At 49.4% G+C, this 11,542-nt stretch overlaps 1 protein-coding gene across 1 annotated transcript; it reads right to left on the bottom strand.

The window, feature by feature from the left end:
- Positions 1 to 338: 338 nt before the first annotated feature.
- UNCX (UNC homeobox) lies at positions 339 to 7,949 on the bottom strand. The gene is made up of 3 exons (XM_083413591.1): positions 7,278 to 7,949; positions 5,523 to 5,698; positions 339 to 2,027 (listed from the first exon to the last, which is right to left on the bottom strand). Exons 1-3 carry the CDS (start codon positions 7,531 to 7,533, stop codon positions 894 to 896), a joined length of 1,566 nt encoding a protein of 521 aa, XP_083269717.1. The 5' UTR covers positions 7,534 to 7,949; the 3' UTR covers positions 339 to 893.
- Positions 7,950 to 11,542: the final 3,593 nt, after the last annotated feature.

Here is an 11,542-nt window from a genome sequence, read left to right as displayed (position 1 = left end):
GGGGGGAGAGTGATGGGGAACAGCGAAGGAAAAAAAAAAGAGGAGGGGAGGCTATTAAATGAATACATTTGTTAAGCAATAAACACACTTAGAAACCCCAAAGATGGAGGGAGGGAGAAAGGGGACCGCTGTGGTTTTGGTTGGGTTTAATTTAAAGCAACTGGACTCACCAACTCTTAAAACTACTTTAAAAAAAAAAAAGAAATCGGTAGAATACCTATTGCTTAACAACTAGGTTTTACTAAAATTACTAGCGGCTACTTTTAAAAAATGATAATTAAATGAACTTTTTAAAAAGCTTGCAAAAGAATGTTTTTATATAAAAAAAATACCAGGTCGATTTTTAAAGAGGTTTTTATTTATCAAAAAATGTGGTTTTTTACATATATAAATATCTTTAAACATTTTTGCATTTTACAAGGTTTGAGGAGTCGCTGTTGTGTCTGGTTTTTTTTACAGTTTGTGTTCACGTCGTCAAGTCCAGCTTCTTCTAATGCCCCTTCCCTCCCATCTTTTTGAAAGGAAAAGAAAAATTAAATATATATTTTATAAGCCCCAAAAAATTGATCACCTGATTTTTAAATGGGACTCAGTTATAGATTGAGAGCGGGGATGTATTTGGGGGGGGGGGGGGGCGGAGATCCAGAGAGAGAGAGAGAAGGAAATAGAGAAAATGCGCGCGGGGGGGGGGGGAGGACTTCTTTTAAAATATATAGATATAGATATATGTGTAATAAACAGAAGAAGGGAAACTGTCTTGGGAAAACTTTGGGAGTGTCAAGAAGTTTAAGGTGGGTGAGTTGAATCGCCCCCTCTCCCTGCCCGCCCCCCTGCAAGGAATCTAATATATAATCGGTTCTTCTCCCTCCCCCGCCCTTTTCTTCCTTATTTCTTTAGTCCATATCCACTTCCTCACAGTCTAAATTGCTGGTCTCTGCTGGACAGTTTGGCTCTGTGCGACAATCCGGATTGTCTCTGGATTGACAAGCGTCTTTCGCGGGGGACTTTGGTTGCACGACGGCGCAGCTACTGTCCATCTGGGAAGAGGAATCGCAATAGGCAGAGGGGGGAGAAGAGGAGGAGGAGGAGGAGGAAGCGGAGGAAGAGGAGCAGGCTGTGGCGGGAGGGGAAGCCACGGCCTTCCTCAGTCCGCAGAGGGCCCCGGGTGCGACGGAGGAGCTATTCTCGGGCGGCAAGCGGCCTCCGGACGTGGAGATGGCGGCGGTGCTGCTGCTCTTGGGGGGCGCGGGGTCCGGGCTGGGGTTGGCGGCGGGCAGAGGGGAGCCCCCCTGCGGCGGCTCTTGGCCCGGGTTGCTCTTGAGGGCGGCTTGGGGCACAATGAAGCCCAGCGGCTGCGTGATGGGGTAGAGCAAAAAGTGCCCCTTGCCGATGAGCGTGCGCGCCGTCGGGGCGCAGGGCGCCAAGGCCTGCGGGAAATCCAGCGCCGCTTTCCGCCGCGGCGGCGAGTCCGACAGGAGGCTCTCCACGCTGAACGGGTTGAGCTTGGGCAAGGCGCCGCCCGAGCCGCCCACCCCGCCTCGCGCCGTCGAGGGAGGCGGCCCGCACTCGGAGCCCGACGGCGCGGACCCGTCCTTGTCGGCACACCGGTTGCTGCCGCCGCCGCCACCACCACCACAGACCCCGTGGCCGCCTCGGCTAGGGTAGAAAGCCGAGGCCGCAGGGTCGCAGCTGCCCGGCCGGGACGGGTTGTGCGGGCCGATCTTGCAGGTGTCCGGAGGGTCCGGAGAGAGGCCTCCGCCGCCGCCGTCGCTGTCGGAGCTCTGCGTGCTGCTGTTGACGGAGAGGCCGCTGGGCGAGTGCAGGTTCCGGCTCTGGCTCTTGAGCAGCTTCTTCTCGTGCTTGCGCTTTTTCTTCTCCATCTTCTCCAGCTCCTTGCGCGCGATCTCCTCCGGGTCCATCGGCTCCCCGCTGCACGTCGTCGGGTGGGAGTTGTGCGCCGGCCGGCCGGGCCCCTTCTTCGTGTTCTCTTTCTTTCGCCATTTGGCCCGGCGATTTTGGAACCAAACCTACACACCGAACAAGGAGGAGAAGCCGTTAACAGCAGGGACCCCCTGGTGGCCCCCGAGGGCCAGTGGGGGAGGAGGGGGGTCGCCAGCTTCCTCCCGCCCCCCCAACCCTCCATTCCCCCTCCCTCCTCCCCTTCTTGCTCGGAGCGCAGAAGCAACCAAGTCCCGACCCGCGTTAACCATTCCTGGGTAGCTTGCATTTTATCCTGTTTTTAATAAAGAGCGAAATCTTACACACTTCTAATCAGAAGTCAACCCCAGCGAGTTAAATGGGCTTTACTCCCAGGTAAAGGAGCCTAGGATTGCAGCCTCAATAAATCAGAATTTGGACAGAAAGGGAAGTTTGGTGCTTTTAGTGGGGGTGCAAGTAGAGACCACTCCAGCAAATATATAACTCAAAGAAAGAGAGAAAGAATCCTGCGGGTCTCTCTTTTTTTGGGGGGGGAGGCGCTGGGGGGGGCGTCTGGAAATTCAAAGGCTTAGAGCCAACAGCGTGCAAGGAAAAGAAGGTACAAGAAAAAAAAAATCAAAGCGCCACCGGAGATATTGTTGTTATTTGCTCTTTTGCTCCCCTCGCTGTCTACCTTCCCTGCTACGTGCGTAAAAATCCAGGGCTGGGTATCCAAACCGGCTTCCTCTTTCGGAAGTTTGATGGCAAACTCCCACGTCGTCGTCTCCCCCCCCCCAAAAAAAAACACCATACAAGAGATTGTGCGTGTTGGTTCAAATGTAGCAGTTCCTACATTTCCGCTCATGGGTTTGTGCGCTCGGTTCGGTTGGCAAGGGCCCTCGGGCGGCAGGGAAAACATCTTAATTATATCGTATTAATCGGGTGACAGTATATTATTGTTGTTATCATTACCATTATTATTATTTTAAAATATCACTGGGGTGTGGGTGGGAAATGCCATGAACTACGAATAAAAGTATTTGCTCCCTTTTCACTCCCCCCCCCCAAACAATCACACAAGTCACCACATCCCGGGTATCCCCTTCCGAAGTGAATTGCGAAGGAGGAAAGGAAAATTGGAAGGGGGGGGGGAGAGAGAGAGTTCTTGGAATCTGCCACACGTGTTTTCTCGACGGCAACCTCCCCCCGCTCCCCTAAAATCACGGCTGCATCCTTTCCTGGGTTTTCATTCGGGGGGGGGGGAGAGAACCTAACTTGAAGACTGTGAAATTGACAAACGAAAGGGATCAAGATTTGACCCTACGGAAAGTCAGATGTCACCACCAGCTTTTAAAGAACTCTCCCACCATCACACACGCACACGAGTTTCTTTTTAAAAAACAAAAATAAATAAGGCACACATCCCACCGTTTTTTCAACAGCAACATCCCCCCCCCCCCCACAACTAAAACATACCGATCGAAGACGAGGAGGAGGAATAATACTTTAAGATCAACGAGGTTTGAGAAAGTGCCCATCCCAAGATCCACCAAATGAAAAACGCTTGGCAAAGGTGTAAAAACAAAACCCCGAAAGGGAGAAGAAGCTTGGAGAGGGGGGGAGGGGAGCGCTATTTCCCACGAGCTCTCAAATCAATAAATTAACATTCACTAACAGGTCCCCAACTTAAACATCACTGTTTTAGTATCAAAGTGAGGTGGTTTCCCCCCCCCCTAGTCCTTTGACTCTCATGCACTTATCACTCTTTGCCCCCCACCTCAACCATCATGGCAGAGAGCCCACAATAAAACCACACCATTAATATTAATAATTTTTAAATCAACTTTCAAAAGTAAACCGGAGATCAGGATGGGGTTGGGCAGAGTTTCGGGGGTGCATAAGGAGTTCTAGGTTTAGAGGGTGTATTTTTAAGGACGTAGGGAGGTGAAGGGAAGGATAAGTAAGTTAATCAACATTGCTGGTCCCTATCAGAAAACCTTGTTTTTTAAAATAATAAGAAAATAATAATAATAATTAATAATAATAATCATAATAATAATAATAATAATAATAATAATAATAATCTTGCTCTGCCGGTATGTATTTTGCAATTCCCTATCCTTTCCTGGCTTGTCAGTTCCAGCAGCCCTTGTCACCGAGAATTACTCATTATCGTATTAGAGGGAAATCGAGGGTCTTGACTTCATTCAACAGCCTCCGAACAAATTGGATAAAAGGATTTCAAAACAGAAGAGGTCAGGAGAGGGGAAGAGGGGGAGGGTGGAAGCATTTTGTAAATACACCTTTTAGACAATGCCAGCCCGGATTAATAAGAGTCAGTAATGTTATTAGCCCCTGCGCTTTCGCAAGTAACAACTCTATTATTTTTTAAAACGCACGCACGCACACAAGGGGCTTCTGTGGGAGAGAGAGACTCCTTGTTTTCGATTGCCCGGCTGCTCCGATATAGGGGGGGGGGCGTTGAAAAGTGTGCCACCCCAAGTTCCTCCATGCTCGACCCCAAACCCCCAGAGCCAGGAAAGCTGCTGCAAAGTTTGGGTAGGGTTTTCTATTATTTCCAAATTCAGAACTAAAGGTGGGGGAGTAACGGTATTAGTACCTTGTTATTAAAAATAATTGCCTATGAGATTATTTTTAAAGTCTGCTCTGAAGCAGAGGGGAGGAGGTGGAATTGCTCCCCCCCCAAAAAAAATAAATTACAAAGTATGCAAGAGCGGTTGAAACCAACATGCAATCCGCATCCTGCTTAAATTTCATATTGGTGAAAATTGTACTACAGGGCAAATATACATATATGAAATCTAACCCCCTTTGCCATTTTCCCTTTAAGATCTCCCCGACCGCTTCTCTCTCCCCCCCCCTCCTCCCAGGGGCTAAGCGGCAAATCTGAACTCGCGTGTCCCTCATCAGGCCTAACTCTGGAAAATATTTAATGTAAACTACCTCAAGAACCTTCTGCACTTGAAGCGCATCCCGGGGGTCTACTTCTTTTTAGGGGTTGTCGTGCGGGGGAGAAAATAGAGACGAAAAAAACAAATAACTCCCGAAGAGTACAAATAAATATAAATGGAGAGGGGTTTTCCCCTACCCGCGGGCGGAAATTAAAGGAAAGGTAGTAGAGGAACTGGGAAGGGGGCGCGCAAGACCACTTCCACGCAATGAACACCGCCCCCAGCATGTTTAGGAGCAAAGAAGGCAGGCATTTATGTTTGCTAACCCCCCCACCTCCCACCCCTCTAAAATGATTTCCCCAACTTTAAACAAAACCACACACAAACACAAAGTTGGTAAATTTGGTTTGCTGGCCCGACAGAGAGAGGGGAGGGGGGCCGCAAGATTTTGGTGAGGTCAGAATTTGGGCCGGATCCAGCTCAAGGTGCGTAACTCTTTTCCATGCTAAGGAATTGGCAGGCTTTGCAAGGAGTAGTCTTATATATACGTTTACCGAGAGCTGAATATCCCACTGTGCGCAATGGCCAGGTGTCCGGGCTTGAAGCCTGAAACGAGTTTGACTTCGGAGCGGACCCTCGTGCGCTTTATGTTGTGGAAGGGAAGGAAGGGGAGCCCCGCTCTGTTTTTTTTACCTGCACTCTGGATTCCACCAGATCCAGCCGCAACGCCAGCGCCTCTCTCATAAATACGTCGGGGTAGTGACTTTCGTTAAATGCCTTCTCTAACTCTTCCAGCTGCCAACCGGTGAAATTCGTGCGGGTCCGTCGCCTTTTGCAACCTGGACTCTCCTTGTCAGGATCCACAGAGTCTGGGGGGGGGGGCGGAAAAGAGCGATGAGAGAAGCAAACTCTTCATACCAATTACTAATTGATAGACGATCACCTTTCATTCCATAACAATGGGGGGGGGGAAACACCTTCATATTTAAAAACTGATGGAGTCACCGTGATTTACCCCTCCATCAATTTTCTAGATATATAGCTGGACCGTATATTCATTTTTCGAAGCTAAAACCCAATTGATGGAGACACAACTTCCTTGATTTTTTTTTATTTGTCGCCAAGAGGATTGTTTACAAGAGAAATATATCATTTAAGATTCTGGAACGAGCCTTACTTTTTATTTGTTCAAGCGAAGTTGGACAGTAATACACATATTTGTCCTGATTTCGAGAGCTAGGATTTTCTTGCTTTATAATTTCAATTTATTTATTTTTAAATTGGCACGTGGTCCAGTCCCGTCCCCCTACTCTTATTTTCAAGCGAGATTGGAGGTAGCTTTGTTGGAATAAAGTTACCAAATAAACGACACGCTTCAGGTCTGTGAGGTCAAATATAAAAAGGCCTCCATTATGTCCTGAGTGGATTTGTAGGTTTTAGGCGTTTGGGTTTAAAAATAGAAGGGAATCTAGGAGGCGGCACCTGGAAACTTTCGATGGGCCGCGGAGCCTTTGCGCAAAACTGTGAAATCCTGATCTTTCCAAGGCCCTCGGTACCATCATTCTCGACCTCTCCTCCCCCGCTCATGCAGACCACCTCTCTTTTGTTCGGATTTTCTGTTTGGGAGAGCGAGGACCCCAAACGACTAGCCCAAGCCCAAAGCCAGATCGGTTCTGATGTGCGCAGGGAGCGTTTGCCTCGCTTCCTTCAGAATAAGTGCAGGGGATTTTAAAGAGCAGAGGTATCTTATCGTTTTTGCATAAATGCTATACTTAATATACAAAAAAATAGTATATTCTGGGTCCTTTTAAGAGCCAAAGCGGGGAGGGTGAGAAGCGTAAAGAGAGAAGCCGTTTCCGTTTCCACCTTCAGCAAATAAACTGATTTGCTGAGGGCAGAAAATCCACCAAAGGAGCTTGCGGAGGAGGCGAGGGCCTTTTCTCACTCCCCAATTTCACAGAACCTTGATGATTCCCCACCCCCCAAAAAACCTCTATTCGGGTTCCTTTCCTTCTCCCCCCCCCCCCCGCAAACATCCCCACTTCTACTGGAAACAAAACAAGTAGGACGAAGAGAAAAGGAGAAGAAGAAGAAAATGATCGATTGCGCATCGCGGCTCCTGGAGCTCTGGCGAGGCGCGGGTGCCTCTCCCCCATCAGAGAAGTTGCTTGCGATGAAAACTGGTGGCGGAGTTCTTTTTTAAAAATCTAGATGTCGGATCCTGACCCCTGATTCACCCCTGCTCCTGCTCAGTCTGGCGCTTCCCCCCCCCCCCACCGAAAGACACCTGGAAAGCCCTGAGTTTTATCCTGCCGGTGATTCCAGGAAAGAGGAGAAGGCGAGGAGGGAAGCGAGCGAGCTGCTACGGAGGGAAGGATGGAGGCACCGGATCGGGCCGGATCCCGGGCGCCGCCGCCAGCCCAGCGCTTGCCATGCCCGCCGACTTACCGGAGAGCTTGAAGGGCTGCCCGTCTCCGCAGCCGGAGGGGATGAGCGGGGTGGGGTTGACCACGGAGGCGGCGCAGGAGCCGTTGAGTAATCCGTCGATGGAGAAGGGTACCGAAGCCGCGGCGGCGGCGGCGGCGGCCGACTGCAGCTGGTGTCCGGCCAGCTCGTAGACATGGTGATGGCCGAGGGGGTAAGGGAAGCCCACCAAGCCTCCGAACTGGGCATGGGGGTGCTCCAGGATGCGGCTGTCCATCATGGAGGGGGCGGACGGGGGGTGGGGGGTTGCGCGCCTCCCTTAACGCAGCTGCGGCGGCGGCTGCTGCCGCTGCTGCCGCCGCCACCGCCGCCGGAGGAGCGCCGCCGCGGTGTGGTGGTGGCAGCAGCGTCGTCGACGGTGGCGAGGTAGACGCGCGAGGAAGGGCGCATGCTGGAGGGCGCCCGGGCGCTTTAACTTTATCAACATCAGGCCTCCCCATAATTAGGCTCAGGCCCGGGGAATTTGGGACCAATAAGAAACGTTAATCGGCCCTGACGTCAGAGACGTGCCAGGGCGGTGGGGGAGCCAAACGTTTTCCATATCGATTGCTAATTATACCTGACATCCACCCTCAATAAACAATATCAAAGCTGTCACAACAAGACAAGCAGGAGAAAGGAGGGAAGAGGAGGAGGAGGAGGAGGAGGAAAGGGAAAGGGGGGGTCTCTTTGATAAGAACTCCTCCAGCCCCTGGAGTAAGGGGGTGGGGGAGGGAAGGAGGGAGCTGCCTAGGCCAACGAGAAGAAAAGGGATTTGGGGGGTGCGGGGGAGAAAACAGCAGAACTTAGAGATCTGATTGATACCCAGTTAAATACTCAAAAGCAAGCGGAGTTACGCGCTCGTCGTCACCCACCTCTCTCCCCCCCCCCCAACCTTCTCCTCCAAATCACTAATAGATTTCCCTTTAAAACATTCGCTGGTGTGTTGTGGAAAGAGGGTCTCTGTCTCTCTCTCGCTGACCCCCCCCTTCTTTTTCTTCCCTCCTCCCTCTTTCTCTCTCTCTCTCCCTCCCCCCCCCCCCACCTCGTCTTCTTCTCCGTCTACACCAGAAACGTTCGACTCCTCTGAACCTTTAAAGTGATGTTGCTCCAATTACAGGGAGACATTGAGCGGCAAATAGACTGATCCAATAATAGGAGATTCATCATCCGCTCTTTCCAGAGCTGTCACAATGAATTTAAAACTACAAGCCTTTTCATCTCCTCTCAGGCTTCTCTAGCGCAGGGAGGGGGATTGGAAAGACTTAAAAAAAAAAAAAAAAAGTATTGGGGGGGGGAGGCGCAAAGAGGCAGAAGGAAAGGGGCGCGGGAGGGGGATGTAGTATATATATATTTATGGAATATTTCCCCCCTTCGCCCTGCCCTGTATTTAAACCAGCGCCATCCGATCGTATCAATCAAAATAATAATTAACGCCATCCCCCTATTGATCCATGGAAAAGCCCATATTAAATTATGAATGGGGCCAGAGGGTTTCTAATTAAAAAGCAGTCTATTTAGCAAAAGGGAGGCCCAATGTGGGTGTGAGGTTTATATATCTATATATACATACACAGACATACACACAAGGGCGACACACAAACACGTAATGACATCTGCATGTGTGGATCCATTCACCAAAAGCAGGCGTAGAGGAAATGTATAAATGGGTCTATTAAGGTCAAAAAGCAGGTACTGTACCCCTATTTCAACCTGCTGTCCTTAGACGGGACTTACTTGCGAGTAAACTCCACCGGGTGAAACCAACAAACGGGTGGGCCCGCAGAACTCCTGGAACCAAGCGGGCTCCCCCAAACATCAATCCCTTGGAGGTGCCTTTACTCGCGAGTAAGCGCTCCGCTGAATTCTCGCCTTGCCTGAGTTGGGTTAAATCTCCAGCACTGAGCCCTCCGGCCCTCTGCGCTCCTCAGGACGCGTTTTCCTCTTGGCCTGGATGCGGTTGGCACCACTGGGAACAGCATCGGCCTCTCCTGAGGCTGCAGCCTTTAGAATTCTTACTCCGGAGCAATGTGGAGCCGTCCAGACTTTTCCAGAGTCACTCCGGAGCGCGCAGCTCGAAAGACCCCGGCCTAACCATTGCGCGCAGCTTTTTCTTCCTATTTTTGGTCCTTACCCTAATTGAATTAGCTCCTCTCCTGGATTGCAACTTCTCGGCGGCCCGGCTTGGTTTACCCCAGCTGGAAACGAGTGTCGAGGATTTCGGAGTCACTTCGGCAGAGGCGGGAGGAAGAGATTCGGCTGAAATAATCCTCGCAACTTTCTTGTTCCGAAGTTGGACACTTTTGCTAACGTTGCAGCCGGAGCTCCGGCCCTTTCGCTCGGAAGGATTCATACAGGAAGCTTTTCAAAGTGTGGAGTTGGATGGAGAATTGTCACAAGCAGCTCACCACGCTTACTCGAGAGTAGGCGCCTCTGAGACTGCGCCTCTGAGACCCTCCACCCCACAGAAGCCTAAAGAGTAGAAAGTGCGTTTGTGTGACTTCTTTGCAGCTTAGATGCCTGGGATACCGTCACCACCTCAGCCTAAGCAGAGTTAGGCGCGCCTAACTAAAACCAGCGAAGCCGGTGGGGTTTAACTTTGGATAGGGCCGGCCTGTCAATCTCCAGACTTCTGAGGCCTCTTTTTCTTCTCTGTCGCTTGACTCCTCAAACTTACAGTCCTGGGAATGTAGTATCCGGAGGTTGCGGGTCGGAAGCGGATCTGTTCGCCTTAGGCTGCGATGCGCACAATTTCCCTAGCAGAAAGTTCCACGGATCTCAGCGGGGCTGACTTCCGAGTAGTCAGGTGGCCCTCTTCACAGTGTAAAGGGATCCTGAGCTGACTCTGCTCCAGCTTCCGAGGGGATCCAGTATATCTGGGGTTAGTAAATAATACAAATGGAATGTGGCTTCACTTTTTAAATGACTTGTTTATTTATTTATTTCATATATTTTTTAAAAAAGCATTCCTGAAGACAAACTCCTGGAAAGGTGGACAAGGAAAGGAGAGAGAAAAAGGAAGATCGTCCGGAGAAGAAAGAAAAACTCCTTTATTTAAAACTAAACAGAACATGACTGGCATGTTCCTACACCTCTTAAATCTTTCCAGGGTCCAAGAAGAGAAAGCAAAATCTATTATCGCTAGGGAACATCTTTTTAAAAGACTTTCCTTCCCCCCCCCCCCAAATCCCTAGTCTTGATGAGCCACAAAAGATGCGTTTCCCAAAGTGTGTTTCCCGGTGGCACGCTGGAATCCGAAGTAAACATCGGGATCAAAACTCCTAATCCGAATTGTCCACTTTTCCCCCTTTTGCTTTTTTTTTTAAAAGCAAAAAAGAAGGAAAAATCTAATTGAATATCTTCCAACAGACCACTGGCTGCCTTCTTCCCCCACCCCACCCCCAAACCCTCCCAACCCTACTCGACTCTAGATGGCAGTTTAATTATTACCTTAAAAAAATAAAATAAAATAAAATGCCATTTAGACACACACTCACACGCGCCCCAACTCGAACCCGCAAAGAGAAAATGACGGGGTTAGGATTAATTCCGAGGTGAAGGGGCAAGGGCCTTCCCTTTTCAGCATAATTTAATTTCTTTCTCTATAAATACTAAATGTAAACTGTAGCCACTGAAGCAAGTTTTCGCCTGTAGCAATAAAAGCCCTCATTTTCTGTCGGATTTCTGGATAGGAATGCCAAACGAACGTGTTTTTGAATACAGAACGGTAATCAATCCTGCACAAGAATAAAAAACGGGGGGAAAGATTCCCCCTCCTTCTCTCTTTCTCTCTCTCTTTCTCTCTCTCTCCCTCTCTCCTTCTCTTTATTATAATGAATTAATTCGACTTTATTTATCCCATTTTCTGGAGCTGACAGAATGTTAATTTGAGTTGAAATTTCGCTCGCCTCTCACTCTCTAACCCTTGCCCCCCAGACTGGCGTGTTGTAATAACCTGAATCTTTCAACAGAAGCCCTGATAATTGTTACCTTATTAGCATGCAAATTGTTTAATTAATATTATTATGGAGAAGCATACAATCCGTCCGTCACTTGACCTCGAGAGCAAGTCCGCGTAGCAACCGGCTCTGTGCATTTCAATAGGGGGCACATTTCAAAAAAATAATCGACTTTGCAAAAAGAAATATATAATTTTTTTACCCTCCTCCTCCTCCCCCCACCCCTTTTATTTCATGTTTCCCGGATCTTTGTGGAGTTCAAAAAATAAAATAAAATAAATCTCTCTCAAA

This window comes from Podarcis tiliguerta (genome assembly GCF_965153285.1).
Source record: "Podarcis tiliguerta genome assembly, chromosome: 14".
NCBI lineage: Eukaryota > Metazoa > Chordata > Lepidosauria > Squamata > Lacertidae > Podarcis > Podarcis tiliguerta.
Note: the sequence above shows the minus strand (reverse complement) of the source record. Positions and strands in the feature narration are given on the sequence as shown.